Raw genomic sequence first — 22,611 nt, forward strand, 5'->3', positions numbered from 1 at the left:
TCAATCAGTTGTAAGCTCTAAAAAATAAAAAAAAACAATCGTTTTATGTTTGCAACAATATTAACACCAAATCGCCTGAGAATTAAATGACAATAATTCTTATTTTAAAGCAGTCAGCCAAACTTGCTGCTGCAAAGCCTCGACCCCCCTCTGCCCCCCCTAACTGTGGCAAACATGATCATACATTTCTAACCCCATCTTTATCCCCAAAGAGTGGATATTATTCATGTGCAGTGATAAATAAAATGTACATTAACACTGAATGACTATTTAATATTGTTTGATATGTGTATCGTTAGTCTTTTGTAAAACAACAATTGTGCTTAATATATTTGGTACCCCTAAAATCACATGTGGCCCCCACCACTGACTCCAGGGCATAGTCTGGCACTATGCCCAAAGTTCAGTGATATTGCACAGTATACAGTAGCCATAATCTATTAACACGACAGCACTTGTCAGGGTTGGTCCATTGACATTAAAATAGTGACTGAATCTGTGCTTTAGGTTGAATGTTAAACCCAGATGTGCTCACAGATGTGAATCAGAAACATTGTTATATCTCAGCGAGCGCACTCATGATGAATATCCCATTGTTCCATTATCTGATCTCAGGGCCGTAACCATTATGAACATTGACATGAGGTCATGTTTAAAAAAAAAATCTGAAAATGTCTGGGTTTTGTGACAGTTAAACATACACATGATAGATTTGATTGGCTCAAGTAAACGAAAAATAATTTAGGGTTACTAGCCTAAACCAAAGTTTTATTCCTGACAGTGTAGAGAAAGCTGTTAAGAGTTTCATATTGGGAAAAACAATTTGTAAAAAATACAATCTTGAATAAATTAAATATCAGAACCAGATTTAAAATCAGCTTTATTGGCCAAGTATGTGTACAAATACAAGGAATTAACTCCAGTTGTTGCTCTAGTAGGGAAGATAGAAACAGACACACAGCTAAAAACAAGGAAAAGCTGAGGTATTAACTGAAGGCTATATGACAAGCATAAACATATGTAGGCCTACAGTGTCTATATTGTAAACTGTAAACAAGAATACATTTAGTGCAAATAGTGCTGGAATAAATAAGGACATATGAAAAATCCAACGGTTGGGTTGGAAAAATCCACACAATTTTAGCCAGTTTCCTTTATGGAGTCTGGTAAGAATTTTGTGAGAGGGAAGAGAGGGTGGGTGGGTCGGCTGGCCCTGCATCACAGATGTTAGGCTACTTTCAGGGTTTCTCTCTAGGCCTAAATAGCGTACGCATATAGTCTGTCTTCATATTTATAGATAAACCCTGTTCAGTGTTACTGAAATACACCCCAATCCCTTTTCAAGGTGGATGTTTCCTTTAAATATGTTTAACCTGCAAATGCACTGGCGCGTGGCCTCGAGAGAGTACCGCTGCGGTCGAGAGGATGACAGATTGACGTCATCGGGACTGACGCAGAGCGAGCCGAGGTATCAGAGAGGCAGAGAGAGAGAGAGAGAGAGAGAGCAGCAGCACCACCACCAGCATCTCGGCTAACCAACGGTACCTCACCAATCTCCCATCATCAGCGAAGTGTTTTCTCACTGAGCATCCTCCAGAAAGAACGGTAGGGACAGCAGCGAGAGCACCGACTAGACCGTGTTTTTATGAACACATCGGTTAGGATCAAGCCCTTCACAGCGTTTACATCGCAGTAAATCCCCCTTCGTTGTGGTTTGGTTGTCATTATAAGGTTAGCAGAGCTAGCAGGGCTAGCTGTCTATTGGATGCAACTAAACAGGTGCTCATTCATCACTAGATTCACAGTATGCATGGCAATATTGTTATATGTGGCACTGTTTTGTTGTTTGCTGTGAGGAAAACTTGGTAGATGTCATGCCCTAAAGGCATTTATCATGCATTTAAAAAAGGAAAACATCGTAGACGTGATTTCCATACGAGGAAGTGATACGGGGGAGTTAACTGTTAGCTACACCTGTTCAGCTTCCTGTCTTGCTATGAGACATGCTGCTATGTTATTTGACATAACTGTAGTCTGACATAATTGTAGCTGTTGTCATTATATAATTGGCTTTGCATCCGCCTGCTGAAGTGTTTACTTTCACAAGTAACATATCCGTTTAAGCCAGTTTCCAAAACGTTCATGTTCAGTCATCTTCAAACAAAAAAATGGTCATGCATAGTAATACATCTATTGTGCATGAGGTGTGTATACCCCACTTAAATGCCTTATATACTGTTCATGTCATTTAGAGGCAATTAACCATAACCCTCTTTTTTGGGCTCCTTCTGTCACATGCCCACAATCAAACACAGGTAAAAGGCATGCACATTTGCCCAGGGGTTACAATTTTACTAATCACATGTTGACCAAATAAGATCTTAAAGCAGAACTGGTCATTTATATGCAGCATTGGCCACACTAGTCTAATACACCCACATAGTCTATGTTAAATGGATAGCTGCTATGGTATAAACCAAATAGCAAACTCCCAGTTGACCAATTTATATTGCTTTATAGTGTATATTGTCATTTCGCCCAACCCTGTAACTGCAGTACCATGTTTTTTATTGGTATTTACAAAATGAGCCATCTTCTTCAACTAAGAAAGGTAACATACAATTGCATCAATCATCATTCACTGTCATGTCTTGCAGTTCATGTCATGAGGTGGTTCTTCGACAGGAACCATAAGCAACAGGGTGTGAAATGTCCACTCACCTCCTTTCTACAATTCATTGCTCCTCCATTCTCTATCCTACTTTCCTCTTATCATACTGTATGCGCTGCATTTCCCCCCTCCTTTGCCCCTGTTCTACCCCCTTCTCTATTCTGCTTTCCCTCCCCTCCTCTCATGGTCCACCCTGTTTTCTCCCACTGCCACAGAGATAAAAGATAAGATGGCCACCTCCTCCTCCACTCTGGAAGAAGACGAGAGTTTGAAGGGCTGTGAAATATTTGTGCAGAAGCATAACATCCAGCAGATCCTCAAAGAGTGCATTGTGAACCTCTGCATCGCTAAGCCTGAGCGTCCTATGAAGTTCCTGCGGGAGCATTTTGAAAAGCTGGAGAAGGTTGGTGATAACAAAGTTTTGTATGATTTAGATTTCTTAGTCTCTGTTATGTGGGGGCTCCGTGTTGCCTGAAATCTTGTGTGTGCTGAGCTTGAAGTTGGTAATTATAATGTACTTTAAACCTAAATACAATATATGACATGAATGTTCATTGCAGTGTGTGCCAGTTACCAAGTAGGGATTTATTGTCTGATTTCTCTGATATCAATATTTTCTCACCATGTATCACAATACAGCCTATGTAACTAAAATAGTCTATAAATGACATGAGTGGTTATTACAGGCTCAGTTACACGCTTTAATGCTGTTTTAGTGTTGTGGATACTTGCATGTGTAAAAATACACACCTCATCAAGTGTGCTGGTATTTCATGTGTACTGTGCATTGTGCACAAACGCTGTTTTATTTGTTTGTTACATTGTATATCTTCAACCGACCATCACATATGAGCAGACAGAGAACATCCCAGTTAGTTACTGTGTTAAAATAACAGACTGTGCTCAAACTGTTATGAAAGAGCTTTCACTTTTCATCCTATAATAGGAGAATCCATTAGGGAATGTGAGAGGAGCACCCATAAAAGGCCAGTGTCCTGTTTGCAGGCTCAGGGAACAAACTGTTTGTATCGGCCTGTCTGTCTATGAGCAGAGAGACACAAGAGGTGACACATTCATTTAATAATAGCTACAGAGATTAGAGTAGGCTTTTGCAAGAAGAGGGAAAAGAAATATCATAACTAGAAAACAGGTTAAACAGGGCAACCTCTGTAGCACATTCAGTGTGGCTGACAAACAATGTGTGTTTGTGTCTGTCTCTTTTAAGCAGATGTGTTGGCTCTGACTGGCACCTCTACAGTGGCAAGATGCTTTTTACATGAAAGTTGCTTCACTGACTCCTGCTATATTTATTAGGTGATTTTTGAGTGAAATAACTTTCAATCTACTAGCAGGCACACCATACTGCTGATTTAAAGTTATAAGAAGGCTAATACTATCAGTTTTTTAAGCTTTTTTATAAGGGATCGCAGGATATACATATGTATATATGTCAATTGTTATTGTGCCCAATATGCAAGTTAAGTTTTCTCCAAAATAGGGTTTCCCAAAGTTTAGCCTCAGTGGATGTTCTTTCCCAACGCTTGTCTTTGATCAGGCAGAAACACAGATGGGTTTGATCATATGATTTTGATTTGTTTAAACAATGGGCTACTCATTCTCTCCTGCTACAAATAGGTCATAAAGGTGTATGAGAGGGAGCTGTAGGCTGTCGATGTTGCCCTGAGGAGAGTTTAGGCTTTAGAAAGTAGTCTCCAACAAGAGAAGTGATTGTGAAGCACCATCAGATATAGCAGGGCTGAAGTTCAGCATCCCGATGCCTGGAGGACGGTCTCCATCCTGGCTGCTGGGATGTGTGCGTCTGTGCTACCATGTGAGAGTCATCTGATTTAAAAAAAAAAAGTCTAACAAGTGATATTTCCCACAATTTTGTTTTTTATGAAAAATCAAAGCCTTCATCATGTTATACAAGTAATGATGTTTAGTGAATTATATTTATTAATGTATTGTCCTGGTATTTATTTATCTATACAGACCAATCAAACTCTTATTTACAACAATCTGCGCCTAGAACATATTAAGTCTAGGTTTTTAGGACAGAACCAACAAAAAGTTCAGGATGAAGGCCAGACTGTTCTCTTTAATATGTCCTACAGACTTGTTTATGTGTTTGCATCTGTCTGCTGTAAGAATCTGGAGCAGTGATCCTCGCAGAGCTCTGTGGCCAAGGAAACAGCATTGATAGTGGAGCTTCTGCTGCTGTTATGGGGACTGTAATGCTGCATAGTCAGAGAAGCAGCATGAATACTAATAGATGTGATGGAGCTCAACAGAAGCATACAGTAGCAAGTTGCAAGTGATTCATGCTGTAAAATGACCGCACGCTTGCACACAGTGTTTTCTAGCTCAACAACAAATGAGCATCAAAGCTTTTCTGTTGTCATCAAAACCCCTTTATGTTTAACATATGCAGAGCAGGTTGTATGAAAAATAGTTAGTCATTTACAAGTTCTTTGAGAAGGAAATATAAGAGAGAGGAAGATCATTTTATATTTCTTACATTATCTAACTAGCTAGCATAGATAAATAGGCTATAGTACACATGGGCCTTTATTTTCCTGAAACTGGGCTTTGGTGTCCAGAGGCAACATTGCAATGTGTACAAGTGGCTGGTGAAAGATAATACATTGCTAGGTGGGAAACATTATTGCATGTGACATGCTCCACTCACTGCAGTACATATCTTTCACACCCTGTGCAATAATGTAATGTATGTCATGCTCTGCTCAATCTTGCTGCCTGTGCGACCGCAGCTATACTTTTCATCACACTATCTCTACTGCTGTTGCTTACATATAGCATTTACTCAGCCCCATCTCCACCTCGGAATCACCCTGTAGGCTCTGATTATAGTGTCCTCAGAGTTGTTTTTTCTATTCTAATTTTTGTTTTCACTCCTCAATCTCCCCCTTTGCGTGTGACTGATGCCGCAAACATCAAATACTGTCATTTAAAAAGCAGTAGTCTGACTGCTTACATGATTGCAAAACTAACAGCTCCACCTAATATTTCTGTTTACATGACAGGAAATATTATTTTGATTTCCCAGAGGAAATGAGATTTGGAGTTTTGCTTCAAGAAAAAGTGCCCCAGTATCAAGAGGACTCAAATGGAGGACACATCTGACACTAGTGCAGTTCCCCAATAATCTTTGACTGCCAAAAAAAGACACTTGATTCACACCGTGAGGCTGTAATCTTAAACTTAGAATGTGTTTGCACATGCACATAATGACACTATCATCATATGTTATCATTGATGCTTAAAAAGCATATCTTAGGGTAGTAAGGAACAGGGCTTGAAATGAAATCACCTGGTGTATACAAGTTGTTAGAATAAAAAAAAACTGCAGTCTTTTAGCCCTCTAGGGTACACAGTTGCCCAACACTATTCCAGTCAAGCCTTTTAAATCTGGGCTTTTAAATCTGGGGCTAGATCAGTCATTTGTGGAATTGGAAAAGGCCATGTTTGTTTTTGTGGTGTCCCAGTTATTTAAGAGGCTTATAGTGCTCCTTTCCCCCTGCGCAGGGTAACTTTGAGGACAATATTTGGTCCATTTATGTCCATTTATTCTGGATTTCATTATCTTGTATTGTTGTTAATCTTTATCAGTGTTCCAGTAGTGGAAGACCATTTTTAAATGCAAAACATATGGAACTTTAAGAATTTTGTTGAATCAAGGTGTCAGGTCTTGTTTCTGAAGCTTTTGCACTTTGTCATCACATTTTTACCTGCACGTCACCGTCTATGTTTGTCTTTGTTTCTCTTTCTTCACTCTCAGCCATTTTCGTCAGCACTCGACGCCCACTAGAGGCGGTAACCTAGGCAACAGTAGAGGATAGTTAGACTGTAGTCATGTGTTGAATGAGCCCCTTTATTTACAAAGTTAATTCCATCTCTCCTTTTATGTGTTGGAGTTTTTTTTGTATGCCAATTAGATCACCGTGGTATTCTTTCTCCCCCTTTGCCAGACCTAACCTAACCTCATATCTACACAGGATCCATTTCATACGGCATTCACAAGCTTATCTTGAAAATCTTTTTTCTCTTGTCTCGGTTTCTCCATCGTCTGCTCTCACAGTTTTGTTCTTTGATGTTATGTTTTGTTCCTGTCTTCCTCCGCATACATACTTCCCTTTCTTTCTTTCTTTCTGAGTTTTTTTCTATCTTGGTTTCTATTTGGTGTCTCTCTTTTAAACACTAACGCACACCCACAAACTTGAGCGCATACAATCATTAGTCTGACTAGTTTGTTTTTAACTTTTGTTTTGACATAATAAGATGTGTTTGGTACTCAGCTGACATTATGAATGGGAAAATAACAGGCGTCTCACTCCTTTTCATCCTGCCTATTAATGCATAGTAATGATGCCTTTGATCCTTAAAACAGTAGCTTCAGATGGGTGTTCTCATCTCCCCACCTCTATCAGCTCAGCTCAGTGTGGAATTTTCATCTCAGTGAGTAGTGAACCTTAATTTTTGGCACACTATAGTGTAAAAAGACATTTTATGGGACACCTTAGCAGAGTTTTGAAAGTAATCTGACATCTCTTAACCAACGTCTTCTATTTGTTAGTGTGTTTCTCACTAGTATTTACTGTAGAGTCACACTACATTTACAGTAGAATACGCAGTAAGTTTGTTTCTTATTAATACAAAAGCTCGTTGTGCTCTCCCATGAACAGCAGAGATATTGAAACAGTGATTATTAGAGAATGGATTTCATTACGTATCATTACGGATCTGTCCAACAGGCAGCACCAGCTACAAGTGCCAGGACTGAATGTGTGAGTGTGGATATGTCACTCAGTATATCAAGTTAGCAGCTGCCACGCAGATGTTTTATTGAATTAGGCTCATTGCATCCTCATTAGGCTTAACAATATTTTCTGGCATCCTAGGACCACCGTCATTTATAAGAATCAACTTGCAAAGATTCCTGGTCCTTTTGTAGCACTTTATTTCCACAGAAGACGTTCTCCTCTTTCTATTACTTTCCGTAAAAACACATCTGATGACGTAAGATGCGTCTCTCTCTTTCTCCATCAACACTTGATCATGAAAATACCACCTGCACTGGCATCTAATGTTCAGCGCATGGCAGCCGGCACTCCTCAACTCCATCTGTGTGTGTGTGGTGCTTGGATATGAGTCTAAGCACCAAATTGTGTGACTACATACCTTGGCACTTTTCTGTAATTTCAAATCTAAACTAAGGACCCATTGAAAATGTTGCTTTGTCATCTTTTGGGGTGCTGTTCCCCATTAATAAAGTGAACAGGTTTAGTAAAACCCCTTTCTATCTTGTTTTTTACAAGGCCCTTGCAGAGGAGCAGTTGCTAAACAGTTTCTGCCTTTCTCTGTATGTGTATCTGTTTGTGGTTGTGTTATGTTGTGTTAAGGTTGGCACAATGCCCACTGTGTTCCTTACACTCACAGGGCTGTCATAAGTTTGTGTCTCATGCTTCACTCCTGGCTTTTTACAATTTCTCCCTTAATCCTCTCGGCCTCTTATTTTTTCATTCCCCTCTCTTTCATCAGCAGCCATATCCATTTAAGTTTTGTCTCACCCACTAGTATCCCGTCTTTTCTATATTTTGTTTCTTCTTGCTCTTTTCACGCATTTTCTTTGTTAACCGTCTCACTCAAAATTGCTCTATACCTCCATTTCTCCATCCAAAATTGGAATTAAATAAAACACATTCCCATTTCAGCATCCATTCATTGCCTTTAGAATACATTTAAAAGAGATTGTATTGTGCAAGGTTTGAAATGAATTAGCTACAAACTAAAAGCTCTACTCTCATTGACATGCGATATACTGTATATTTGTAGTTTGCAACTAAAAAACTAAAATTTCTTTATAGAAAAATAGAAGATATTTAGTTTACCATCACACAATAAAAGTACTTAAACGATTAATCAATTATCAAAATTGTTTTTAAATTTATTTTCTGTTTGAAAAAATAAGAATAAAAATAATTAATTACTTTAATTAATTATTTTTATTCTTATTTTTTCAGCTCCAATATTGTATTTATTGTACTTATTTACTTTATTACTTTGGTTTTATTACATGACATGACTGCCTAAGCACTTTGTAACTACCTTAGGAAAAGTGGTATTTAAATTAAAGCATTTCTACACCCCTTTAACCTTAATTTTGTCCCCAGTTTTTTGTTTTAAAATATAACATAACAGCATCAAGAAAGTTAGACCTCTTTCTTTGTGTCTCTACATCTCTACTGAATGTAGGCCAGTGTTGCATTGATTATATATTGGTGCCTAGCGTCCCTCAGCATCATAATGCGTGTCGAGTAAAACTAATTTTTACCGTACTGCATCAGCTCTGTTTGAAAGATCCTATCACATTGCATTATGAGAGAGTTCCTCACTCACTGTCTGTCAGTCGATCAGTCAATCAGCCACTGTCTCGCCATCCCCTGTAAGATGAGAAGCCTTTCTGTGCTGCCAGCCATTGAGCTGTCACCAGAACCTATCATAACAAATCCGCCAGTTTCTTCAAAGGCCTCTGATTGACAATTTGTCAGGAGGGTTTGGTTGTTTGTTGAGTCTGCTGAGAGCATTAGAATTAGGTGTAGCTTTGGATTATCTCCCCTATATTCTATGTTTGTTTTATGTTGTTTCAGTCTTCGTCTTGTTTTGCTCTTTAACTATTTAGATCAGTCTACATATGTGTGTGCCAGAGATGTGTGCAAACAGCATATTAGCAGCACAGGTCTAGAATATTCAGTTTATCATCACAAACGGTATGTCCCATACAAAAGTTTGTAGCACAGTGTAATTAGTTTCAGCCTCTGTGTTCACTCATCACCACCATGCTGGGAGTGGGGTATTCTGTCAAATCAGCCTAGGGGGCAAGCAGTGACCCGGGCCTAAACCTCCTCCCCAGCCAACCCTGGGGCCCCTACAGGTAAATCGGACCCCCAGCCCCTGTTTCCCTGGTGGTCCTTCTTTGTCCTCTCTCATCTGCCCATTGCATGCCTCCTTCCTCCCTAACTAACCTGTGGTTGGTGTGAGAGAAAGAGAAAATGTTTCAGGTGTACTACAGCACTAAGATGTAAAGCCCTGGGACAGAGAAGTGACGATTCGAGATTGGCAGTCAAATCAGGCTCCTTAGATTGAATCATCGAATAGTCAACTATTCGGAGTCACCCCTACAAGATATACTTGTGAATATAAATATTTCCAAGACACATGCAATGACCATGCCATGCAACTGCTGAGTTAGGGTACTGGCACCTTTTTTGGTCCAATTCAGGCACTGGTTAAAGAGATACCTACAGAAACTACACAGGAATGAAGCTGTGTAAAGGATGTTTGCCTGAGCAGTTCACTAATGTTATACCCAGGCATAGTATTGGTAAAGCAGGTAGAATCATTTGGCATTACCAGCAGATTGCATACAAATTCTAGGGCTGCAATTAACAATCATTTCCATTATTGATTAATCAGAGAATTCTTTTCTTGATAAATCGGTTATCAGTATTTCCTTTAAAATGTCAGAAAAAAGTGAAAAATGTCCATTACAATTCCCCAAAGCCTAAGCTGACATATTCAAATGGGTTGTTTTGTCAAACCAACAGTCAAAAATCCAAAGATATTGTGTTTAATTATTCAGAATAATTCATAGGAAACTAGCAAATATTCACATTTGAGAAGCTAGTTTTTGTAAAAATGTACTTAAAAGGTTCATTGATTAGCGAAAGTGTTGCAGATTAATTTTCTGTCCATTTACTATGCATTGATGATGCATCAACAGAGTTTCAGCTCTAAATAATTCCCTTTTCAATTCTGATTTATAGGATGCATGATGCAGTCTTGATAGATGTGAAACGTATCTTATAGGTTGGTTGAAATTACTCAAAGCACTGAACAACAGCGAAAGAACTCCCACTAACATCCTGCAAGCGTGAGAAAACTGTACTTGTGATGTAAGGAGCAGGGTATGAGTCTTGCTCATGCTATGAGTCTTGGCTGTCATAGTATAACAACAGTTTACTCACGATTACTTGGGATGGAAAGGCTGGTCCCCAGAAGTTTATTTTAGAATTAAGACTTGGTTGGAGTGTAAGTTTTACACTGGTTAAGTTTTTAGCAGGTTTGAGGGTTGAGTAAAAAAAAAAGAATGTCATAAATGGAGAGTTACCATTAGGATATGAGTGTGTGTGTGTTGCAACCATAGAGAGTGAACATCATTTCATAGCCAGGAGATAAGCTCTGCACACACACACACACACACACACACACACACACACACACACACACACACACACACACACACACACACACACACACACACACACACACACACACACACAGTCCTAATACAGCAGCAAACTTTCTGTCCATTGTGGTGCTGTAATGGTGTGGAACAGAGTGATGAGTAGACTGTTAGCTCTGCTGGTGGATCAGCTCTCCATGCTTCATTACCTGTGTGTGTGTGTGTGTGTGTGTGTGTGTATCTGTGTGTGTGTGTGTGTGTGTGTGTGTGTGTGTGTGTTTGTGTGTGTGTGTGTGTGTGTGTGTGTGTGTGTGTTTGTGCGGTACATTGTTGTTTTTGGTTCACTCGCATGCTTTCAGCTCTGACAGTGGAGAGAGAAATTGTCTCTGTCACCGGATTAGGGCAACCTAAGGTAACCGCTTATGAATGCTTCCTTTTTTCTAACTAATATCAGAAATTAACTTCATGGAAGAATAGATATTTTGATGTATTTGTGCTGCGAGCCTACTGAGCCTCTCTGATGGGTTCAATGCTTTTGCGCTGAGCATGATGGGTGGTTGGGCTGATTAATATTGGTTAGTCATAGCTATTAGGATGAGAGTTAGTCATAACTTTTGTTCATATCGTATTGGTGCAAATTGGTTCAGGGAATGAACAAAACAGGAGTGGCCATTTTAATATGACTCATCATCCATCAGTGAGTTAAAATTTGAATTGATAATGGTTTAATAACAGTGACTTTTGATTGAGAGAGTGCGGCTGGGATTGCATGTGTCATCTTTTGTCTGTGTCTCCATTCTTTTGTATATCTCTGACCCACAGTTACTGTGTTTCTAATGGAAAGTCCACTTTTTACAGAGCTTCTGTGTCCTGCTTACGTCTGTGTCCTCTGTCTCCTCTCCCTCCTCTCCTGTCCTCTCTCTCTCTCTGGCACCCAGCCGTCGATGATGACGCATGGAGAGCAGAGGAGAAAAGGAGGGAGAGTGGAGGAGAGAGTCTGACATAGGCTTATATCACTGTAGACACAATAGAATGGAAAATACAGTATATTGGTAAATAAATAAAATAAATGGCAGGGTATTAAAATATGTGCACTGTGCTTTTGGAAAGATATTAAATGTTTGAAATAGAAAAACAAAATTGCACTACCTCAGATTGAGATACGATTGCAACAAGGTAAAATGGTTGCAAAAAAACAACTGCAGATGTGTGTTGCTTAGGTACTGTGCATAGCCCTGGAAATGATAAATGGCATTGCCTCAAACTGCCGAGCCTGTGTGTTGTTACAGAAGAGCTAAAGCAAGAAAAAGTTTACCTCTGCTGCTGCTAAAGACACATTGCAGCTGTTCTCAGCTCACCTTGGACTAATGAAGCTCTGTAGATGCGTTTACATGTATGAGACATCGAAAGTCTGCTGCACATGTTTTCTGTGGTTGAGCATTGGGGCCAGAACAGTATGAGGACTTGTTGGAGCCAGACACAAAGTCCTCACTTGATGCCTGACCCTCTGACCTAAGAGGAAAGCGTGTGGGTGGGGCTAGAAATCAGTAAGGAGTGAGGAAGACACTGCTTGGTACAGAACAGTGTCTGGCACACACTGGGAATGTATGGGACGATGATGTATTGATGTATCCCTTTGGGAATGTTTGGAGTCATAGAGCCACACACAAGACTCCATTTGATTATAACAGAAGTCCGCGTTGAGGGGCGGGCTGGGGTGGAGGGGATGGGGGGGTGGGGGGTGACATTTTCCCTTCTGTGAACTGAATCACTGTAGATGCGAGAGACAGAGATCTGTCAACAGGCATCAGAACTGGTGTGTTCTGTGCGTGTGTGAATGAAGGTGTGAGCCACCGTTGCTTCCTGCTCCAACTTACCGCCAACTATTCAGATGCTCACAGTGCCCAGTTGTCATAGTGACAGGGGGGAAGCAAGAGGAGCCCGCTTAGTGCGCCACCTGATTGTGACTGTGTGCGCACGAGAGAGGGAGAGAGAGGGAGAGTGAGGGCTGGAAAGCAGAGACAGAGAGTTGCGCAGGAGCAATGAAAAGACGGGCTTTTTGCTGTGATCAGTGTTTTCATCAGTAGTCTTGTTCTTCAGCTGTGGTGTCGTTGGGATTGCAGACATTTTGCCACTCGTGCTCTCTCACTCTCTCTCACACACAAACTTGGATTCTCTGATTACTCGCACACACACACCCTCAAAGCTGAGCGTGCTCGCACACACACACACACACACACACACACACACACACACACACACACACACACACACACACACACACACACACACACACACCACACAACACAACACAACACAACACAACACATACACATACACACAGCGGTTGCTGTGCTAGTATGGCAAGATGCTGCTACTGTGGTGTGGCATGTGTGTCAGGTGTGTATGAGATGGGGATCAACGTGTGTTGATTCCCATGCACACTTTGACACACTCACACTTTGACTTGATGCCTGGTGCGTCTGACAGGCTGAGGGACATACAGCACACCTGGCCAGGGGCCCTCCATGCCATGGTAAATACCTCTGCTAACAAATTTAGCCTGTAGTTAGCCTCCTGGAGCTAACCTGTATGGTCTCATACAGGCAGGAGCAAGTAGTATACGACACTGTGTTTGTTGTCGAAGCATGTGAAGTTTTGTTGCAAGGTAAAGATGCTTGGTACTACCTCGTTTGAGTGAGTGTGTGTGTTAATAGTGATTCTGACTTGTAGTTTTTTTCTTGAGTGAGATGTATGTATTTGCAGCGCTTGAAAGAAAGGGAAGCGTTATGTTTGTTTTGGCTTTGCCTTTGCTGTGTTTAGAGGGTGTAGTGTGTTACCTGATTGCAGACCTTTCCAACTTGATTAAGCTGGAGCATGTGAGCTCTCCTCTCACCCTGCAGTCTGCCTGTGCATGTGTTTGTGAGATTGTGTGTGTGCCTGTTTTGATGCTGCTCTCTGGCTCTACCTCCTCTCTTCTCCTCCTGCTGGCTGTGTTCCCTCAAGCAGTGACTCTGCGTAAGCAAGAAGTTTGTGTATGTATGTGTGTGTGTGTGTGTGTGTGTGTGTGTGTGTGTGTGTGTGTGTGTGGGGGGGGGGGGGGTCTGCATTTTACACAGACAGTGAGCAAACCCTAGGAGCAGGAGAGACACAAAGTCAAACAGAGAATGGAGTGGAATTAAGAGAGATAGTCTGTGACATAAAGATCATTAGATAAAGGATACCAACTCACAGAATGAATGAAAGTGCAAGTTGAAGTGTCTAACTGGCTGCTGTTCTGTCATCATTATAGCATTGTTGTATTACTATTACATTACATGTCATTTAGCTGATGCTTTTATCCAAAGTGACTTACAATTGTATATATCTGAGGTTGCACGCCTCTGGAGCAACTATGGGTTAAGTGTCTTGCTCAGGGACACATGGGTTGATTGTATTGTAGTGGGAATTGAACCCAGATCTCCCACACCAAAGGCATGTATCATATCCACTGCGCCATCACCACCCCTGTTACCGTCCCCATTACATTATGCTGCTGGGATGATCAAAAGAGATAGTTGAGAAAGAATTTGCAGAGTCGTGAGGTCTGGATTTGACAATTTCGTTTTGTCTCAGTTTTCGGGTAATATGACAGCCTCCTCACCGTCACCTTGTCTCTCCACCTCTCACTCTGGTTCTCTGTGTCTCTATCATCTTTGTGATCGCTCTGTCACAGGTTGTCTCTCTCTCTCTCTTCCTCTCTGTCTCTGTCTTTCCCTTCCTGTCAGTATATAGGCAGATAGGCAGGAAGCAGCAGCAATTTCTGCTCCCTGCTCATGCACTCAGTAATCTCTGATCCCAGGTGCTCCGGGTGTTATTTTTTTTCTTTCTCCCCTCTCCCGGTTCACTGAGAAAACAGTTGCCTCACTATGTTTCATAGAAAATGGTGGTACTCGAATTATACAATGCACTCCAAAATTTAGAGAATGAAAAATTACTTAAGTGATTAATGATACAAAAGTAGGTGATGAATTTTCTGTCGATCACATCAACATCAAACATTCTATGGTCGTTCAACTAAGCACTTACCATAATACAGTCCCTCCAGAAAAACGCGATTATGCGATCGCATAATTCAATGCATAATCAGCCAAAGTCCGCATATTTATGCGGGGGCCGCATTTTTTCAAGTACGCCGCACTTTCACCGCATAAATTGCCGATTTCCGCGCAAAATATGCGGGGCTTGCATGATTTCATAATCCCTGCATTTTTGTTGCAAAAAAGTCACATATATCTTAGCAGAAAGTTGAAAAATGTTTACTTCACACAAGAGCAGCCATTTTCCCCTGTTGCCATGGGAACGTTATGAAGTGACGTTATGAAGTGACGTTATGAAGTGACGTGAACATCATCGAAAAGCTGCAAACCCCCGCGATGAAGCCATGATGAAACCGCAGTTTTTGCAAGTTCCCGCAAGTTCATCGCATAAAATTGCATAAATATCCCACATATTCCATCGCATTTTTAAGAAAACGTGCCGCATAATCAAGGATTTTTGCCCGCAACAATCACAAAAAAACTCTGGAAGGACTGATAATAAGAGGCTTTTCTGGAGGACATAAAGCCATTAGAATATTAGTATTATTGTCCCTTGGGTTAGGAAAGACTGTCCTGAACTCCTTAACAAAAATTGGTGAATATATTTTTGAATATGTGGATTGTTGAACTCATCAATAATGAGGTAATCTTGAACATTTCTACTGCAAACTAAAGCAAATGTAGTGGATTTGAAAATGAAATAGAAATGTTTGTCTTGTTATAAAACCGAGACTAAAATGTACCCAGCGTTGTTATAAACCCAGCTTGCTCATGCACACTAGTGTAGAAATACACAAAGCAGTGGATGTTGGCTACCTTTGCACAAACTGGTATCCCATTGCCCTTGTCTACAGCAGCTTCACACATTAACAAGCCTACAGTGGTTTTGTTGTGTACTTATGCTAATGTCTTAATCAAGTGTGCTATCAATAATTCATCACCTGCAGAGTGTTCAGTAGTTGAAACAATAGGCAGCCGGAAGCACCCTGTCTCCTCTTTGATGTCATTATTCCGGAGAGGAGGAGAGTACCTGGCTGAGCCTTCTTCTCTCTCCATCTTCAAGCCTGCAGATATTAATATTTGATGCCTTTCACTTCATGCCACAGCAGCCAGATGTCCAGACAGCGTGCACTCAGGACTAGGACACGCCCGTTGTACTTTCTTTGAGTTTGTGTTTATACAAACCTGTTATGTTGTCTGAACTGGTTAGGAATCCACATGATGCTTGTGGTTAGAAAGGGTGCTCGGAGAGGTTCGTCAACCCGTCTTCATGTGATCGTTAGTGAAGTAAAAGAATAACAGATGCTCTCAGATGATCTTGTCTTCTCTTGCCTGAAGCTGCATCTATTTTCTTTTTTACGAATTGGGCACGGTTTTCTTAGGCCATCTGATTATTTACATTTTGTTATACTTTTTTCTCTCTCCCTCGATGTGTGCCTCTCTCTATGCTTGTCCCTCTAACAAATGTGTTTCTCCTCTTGTTTTACAGGAAGAATGCAAACAGATCATGGCACGACAGAAATCTAACAGCCAATCGGACTCACACGATGATGAGGTTTCTCCCCCACCGCCCAACCCTGTTGTCAAGGCCCGGCGCCGTAGGGGAGGGGTCAGCGCCGAGGTCTACACTGAAGAGGACGCTGTCAGCTACGTACGCAAGGTCAGCTTTGGAAGATGGATGCATATGCAAACGTCCAAGCACAGACACAACAGCACACACAGCTAGTACATACCAAATGCTTGTTTATACAAACTGTTACATGCATACAATGCATACATATACAATAACACAGATTCACTCAAAGCTGTTTGTTTTGCACAACCAATACATCATAGTAACAAACAATACAATAAGAAACTAAATTAATATGTGCATAAGTGACAGGGGGCTTATCCAAAGCCCTCCCCAGTATGAGAAATTTAAAATACAGTTTAGTATAATCAAAAACATCAAGCAGACGTCGAGGTTGATTATTGTTAATTTGTTGGACAGAGAGTCCTTCTGTTGACACCCACTCAACAGCACAAATGTAAACACATTCATTGAAACATCGTGAAAGTGGGAAGGGAGCAGCAACCCAGCAGTTAATGAACAGACTTGGACACTTCAGAATTTATTTGCAGCAAAATACACAGTTTGTGAGTCAGCTGATGAAGTGATGTCTAGCACAGATGCTGAGATTCGACTCTGTGATATTAGATTGACTGTGATAGGCTCCACTCAGGTTTTTGCAGATCATTAACATTTTCATCATGAAATTTAAAGATGTGCTGACTGTTTTTATTCATGCCAGTCATATTTGCTTTGCTCTAACTGACCTAAACCACAAAAAGTTTGATTAACCCCCACATTTAGGGCACCTTTAGAACATTTACATGCCAAAGAAACCTGGTTACTCGGAAAAATCAGGTTATGCAGGAAATAATCTGTAGAAACTGATTTCTGGAGGCTACTTTGTTTCAGTTTTTGAATTAAATGATTTTGAATATGAGGATGCATTGCTACATGTAATCAGATATCTTGCTTCCTGTGCGTTGCATCTTAATTCTTTGTCATGCACATGCGTACATGCAAAAAGTTGATTAGAAACCTGGTTACATGATACATGGCCAACAAATCAACTTTCTCCAGCAGACCTCTAGCTGGAAAAAAATGGTTTTTCTAATCCCCTACAATGATTATAAAAACTGGGTTCCTCATATACATGTTGTTTAAGAAATCAGGTTATTGCAGAAAGCTAGTGCATATAAGTACACTGCTTGACACAAGATCTGAGAATAAATGAAGATGTTTTTTTTGTTTTACTTATGCTTGGATTTACTTTGCATCTCTAGTTTGTAAAAGAGTATGACGGACAATATGGTTGAGAGATAAAGGGCAATACAAATAATTTATTTTGTAAAGTGATTGTTTTCTCATTCTTGACAGCAAGGCGACTGTTAGAGTTATCTGTCATCTTGCAACCTGTCATGTGTCCATTTCACATTTTAATAGAGCTATTAGAAAAGGTTCTCTTGTTGCCAGAAACTATAATTCACCTTTACTTACACACACACACACACACACATGCATACACGCGCACACACACACACACACACACACACACACACACACACACACACACACACACACACACACACACACACACACACACACACACACACACACACACACACACACACACAGACACACACACACACACACACACTCATATACTGTACATATACACAGCCTAGTCATTTTATCATTGCCATGCTTGTTCATTTGTAATTAACTTGACACACCATTAATTGCTGGGTAATGACAAAACTGCATGAGCCCCCGTCACCACACTGTAATCGCATGGTCACTGGAGCATGCAATGTGTGTACGTGTGTGCATGTGTGTGTGTGTCAGGTGTGTGCACACACCCACATGCATCTGTGTTTATGGCTCTGAGGTCTCTACCAGACGCTGCAGTTATGTGTCGTGGCAACGTGCCTGCCCCCATCTCCAGCCTCATTTTCTTCACTATCCCTCACTATCTCACGGACTGACATACACATACAAACACACACACACACACACACATGCAGCAACTCACACTGCCACGTCAGCCGCATGTGAAAAATAAGTTAATTCATGTGCTCACTCACATTATTGCTTCAGTATGAGAGACCATTTAATCTGGCCATTGATGTAAAATGAGGTAACATGCACGCCCCTCGCCCTCACACACACACACACACACACACACACAAACACATGCACTCTGCCAACATCTTCCTACATCATCAATTCCATTATGACTCCACTGTGAAAGTTTTGCATCTGTTAAACAGAACACAATCAATTAGCTAACCCTGCTCATTTGATTAAAAGAGTAATGCTGTAAAGCGCCATGGGTCTTAACAAATTGTGAGGCCTATCGACCCGGAGATCACATTAACAGAATGAATTGCGGGGCTGGCATCAGATTGATGGGAACTAGTGTTGACACTCTCTAGACAAGGTGGGAACAAAATGGGAATCGAGTCCGATATTTCCTCTAACTTTGGATTCTTGTGGCATTAAATGAAGAACTTTGGGATTTCCAAGCATGTATCACAGCTAACATCAGGCTGTGTGTAATGCTGTTGTAGAAAAATAATATGCATATTGCAGATGGAGGCAAATACTTAGCTTGTCACTAGCCAACTTTACTTTTTACTATTGAGTACACATGTAATATAGCAACCTAATCTGATCGGCTACTTGTAGGCGTAGCTGGGAAATCATTAAAAATCCATCTTTTACCCCAAGTGGCTAGAACAGAATACCTAAACATCACTCTGGCAATTTACTGTAAAAAGGGCAGTCATTCAAAAGCTGGTAACAAGCTGAGTGCCTTGACATTTAACTGACAGTACTGGGGCTGGTTCTTGTGTAGGATGATAAAGTGGTTGACCTAAAATCTGAATATGAGAATTACTTCTACCACTGGGTTTCTGTGTCCTTCTCTACCTCCAGGCCAGACCAGCCTCGTTCTCTTTCTGTCCACTAGCCAACCCAGTGTACGGCCGATAGATAAAGTTTTGGTGCTTTTTATTTCATATGTGATGTGGTTGTGGTGTATTTGTGTGCATGTTGTGCACGGTGCTGCATGGTCGTCTTCATGTGGAGACATCTGTTGCTTTAACGTAATTACAGCCTACCCCCTCCTCTCTCTCCCTCACCACCAGAGACAAAACACATGCACACATGGGCAGTACACAATCCTCTCCCTCTTTAAGTTATTTTGCAGAAAGAAGGGTTTAGTTTAGTCTTCTCACTCTTTCTCTTTCTCTCTTTCTCTTACTTTTGCCTTTTTCACCCTACAGTAAAATGAGCTTAAGTTCTCTTCTAGGATGCCTCTTTATAAATACAGACTTATGTGGCTTTGTTGTGGCTACAGACTTTGCCATTCACACACACACACACACACACACAGACGCACACACACACACACACACACACACACACACACACACACACACACCACAGAACCTGGGACATGAAAATGCATGTTTTATGAATGAGTTCAGGCCTCTTGTGAATTTCTAAGGGCTGTGTGACATTTTGAGTATAATCCCTGAACAGATGGGCTTTCCCAAAAATACACAGACACACGTGTGGGATATTCCTTTCAGAGTTTGCCAATATGCTGCTCTCTAATTACTCATTTTAGTCTGCTTTTGAAGTCAGGCCTTTTACAGTGTGTTTGTGCTGGTTTGTTTCATGTGTCCACCTGCATAGTGTTGTAGTCTACTTTACTGTAGTTGATTTAACTGCTTTGTACACACAGGTTATCCCAAAGGACTACAAGACCATGACCGCCTTGGCCAAGGCCATCTCCAAGAATGTGCTGTTTGCTCACCTGGACGATAATGAGAGAAGGTACCAAACGTTTGTCACCCCACTGACTTCTTTAATAGGTTTGCACAACATCCAGTGTGATGCCAGCAAACCAAATGCGTGTGTGGAATATAAGTGAATGTGTGTAAGCTGATAAAATCATGAACAGGCCATTGTTCCAGAGTTTATTGCCCTCATGGCCACTGTGTGCCAGTGTTGCCTGCTTTGGGAGCATCTCAAGTCTGCGAGGACATGGAGGGGTGAACAAGGACAGATGTAGCAGAAGAGGAGGGTTATGCAGCGAAGGGTGGGTAAGGGGGCAACTGTATGTGTCTGTGTGTGTTGCTTTGCGTTTTGTTGTTGGTTGTTATAGTAACCTGTCTGTATGTCAGTATCGTGTTGTGTATTCAGATATGGGTGGTGGTGCTCAGATACATTGCTCAGAAATCAACGATTCTTCATAGTTGCATCAGAGAGAGAGAGGGATGCCAATTTCCCTCTATCCCTGCCTTTTCCGTACCATCTGCTCCTATTCATTGTTCGTTCACATTCCTCCTCTCTTCAACCGTCCTTGCTCCATCCTTCCATCTGTCCCAGATCTCCAGTGATGGCTGGGTCTGGCTCTGACAGGGGAGGGGGTGTTGTGGGAAAGGCTCTCAGGTGGCTGGCGGTCCTGTCGGCCAGCCGGAATAGTGTTTCATTGGCGGGGAGAATCCATCATGCCCCATGGAGAGGAAAACACCGGAGCTTTCCTGTTGGCTAAAGCCTCCACGGGCCAAACCCAAAACACACTCTTTCCAGTCTTTCGTCAGCTGACAATTTACCGTGCTTCCTTGGCACAGGCACGCAGGCCTCTGATTGCACGTCAGTGCTTCTGAAGCAGCCTCGAGCAGAGTGCAACATGTGATAGATCCGGACAGTCTGAAAAACCATGTACTTGGGTGGCTGATGTGGCAGATTAGAGTTACACCACAAAAATATGTGGCAGTGAACCATAAACCATCAGGTTTTAATGTACTCAAGGCCTCTTGGCATGCCAAGCTATGTAATGGCGTCGTCGTCGGCCCATGAAACCATGCATGATGTAGAATTTATTCGACTGGCTGTCATGTTTGCCGTCTCGCTACACACAGCTAGCATCATCCATTAATGCTGTGCACACAGGAATTCCTTGTTGTGTCATAGCAGCCCTGAAGGCTCTTAGCTAGTGAAAACTGTCTGATTTGCTAGATTGAACAGTGACATGGCAGTTAGTTGGCTATGCCTTCGTCTCTCTCTCTGTCGCTTTTACAGTCTCACTCACTCTCTTCTGTTCTTCCTCACTCTTCACTCCCTGCTGATGATGCTGGACGGCTGGCTGGTGGCTTGGTCACATTGCGGTAATGTTGTGGTTGTCGCGCCTGAAGCCCCTACCGACAGAAGTGTATTGATGTATGGCCAATGTGGTCCTCTAGCATTAATGAAAAACTGCATACAGCAACCAGCAGGCCTTTGCACATGGCTTAGTTGCTATAGAGTACGCTACATGCTCTCATTGGTAAAATTCGGCACAAACTTTGCCTGAGAAGGTGCATATCTGACTTCAGCTCATCCTAAATGATGTACAATATCGGTAATTTACTTTAGCAGATTCCTGTTACTACAGGCAACAAAACAGAAAATGAAGCCAATCCCAGCTACAGAGTAATCATTTTTGCATGTTGATGCCTTCTGTTGTGGCATTGATGAAGTCCTGGTAAGAAGTACATTGGCTTCTTTAGATGTGCCAGAACTGTCCAGGACTGACGCACATTAGCAGATGGAGTCTGACTGCACAGTCCTCTCTCTCTGTCTCTCCCTCCCTTTCTGTTTCTCACTCCTCCCTCGTTCTGCAAAAAGCTGGCCGTTTGGGTTGTCAGATGTTCTTGCACATGTGGTCTCATTGGGTGAGAAGGTAGTGACAGTTGACTATTGCTCCTGGTTTGGGCCTTTGCTTGACATCAGGGGGATGCATGAATCACTGGATGACAGATGGTTACATGCATAAACGTCTGACTATTTTCCTTGACTGCTGGTTGGCATTGGAAAATATATTTTTTACTTTGTTCGATAAATGGCTTGAAACATTCACAAAGTGTGAAAAAAGTACAGGCTGTCTATATAGCTGTCTGTGTTTTAAGGCACCATCTTGTGTGATTAGTCACTCAGCAGTTATGTAAGCTGAACACCACACGATTTGTTACCCTATTAGTACTATACAGTATTA

At 41.4% G+C, this 22,611-nt stretch overlaps 1 protein-coding gene across 3 annotated transcripts in view; it reads left to right on the plus strand.

Moving 5' to 3' along the window:
- Positions 1-1,346: 1,346 nt before the first annotated feature.
- Positions 1,347-22,611, plus strand: part of prkar1b (protein kinase, cAMP-dependent, regulatory, type I, beta) — a 68,441-nt gene continuing 47,176 nt past the window's right edge. Inside the window, exons 1-4 of one of the 3 annotated variants that reach the window (XM_031312429.2) lie at positions 1,347-1,605; positions 2,887-3,074; positions 16,503-16,673; positions 20,317-20,408. In XM_031312429.2, coding sequence (XP_031168289.1) covers positions 2,901-3,074; positions 16,503-16,673; positions 20,317-20,408 — 437 coding nt within the window. In that variant the 5' untranslated portion in view covers positions 1,347-1,605; positions 2,887-2,900. Of the gene's footprint in view, positions 1,606-2,886; positions 3,075-11,207; positions 11,347-13,243; positions 13,471-16,502; positions 16,674-20,316; positions 20,409-22,611 lie in introns of those variants that run through there. The other 2 variants (XM_031312431.2, XM_031312430.2) reach the window with 2 other exon arrangements.

Source organism: Sander lucioperca, chromosome 21 (assembly GCF_008315115.2).
Source record: "Sander lucioperca isolate FBNREF2018 chromosome 21, SLUC_FBN_1.2, whole genome shotgun sequence".
NCBI classification, from domain to species: domain Eukaryota; kingdom Metazoa; phylum Chordata; class Actinopteri; order Perciformes; family Percidae; genus Sander; species Sander lucioperca.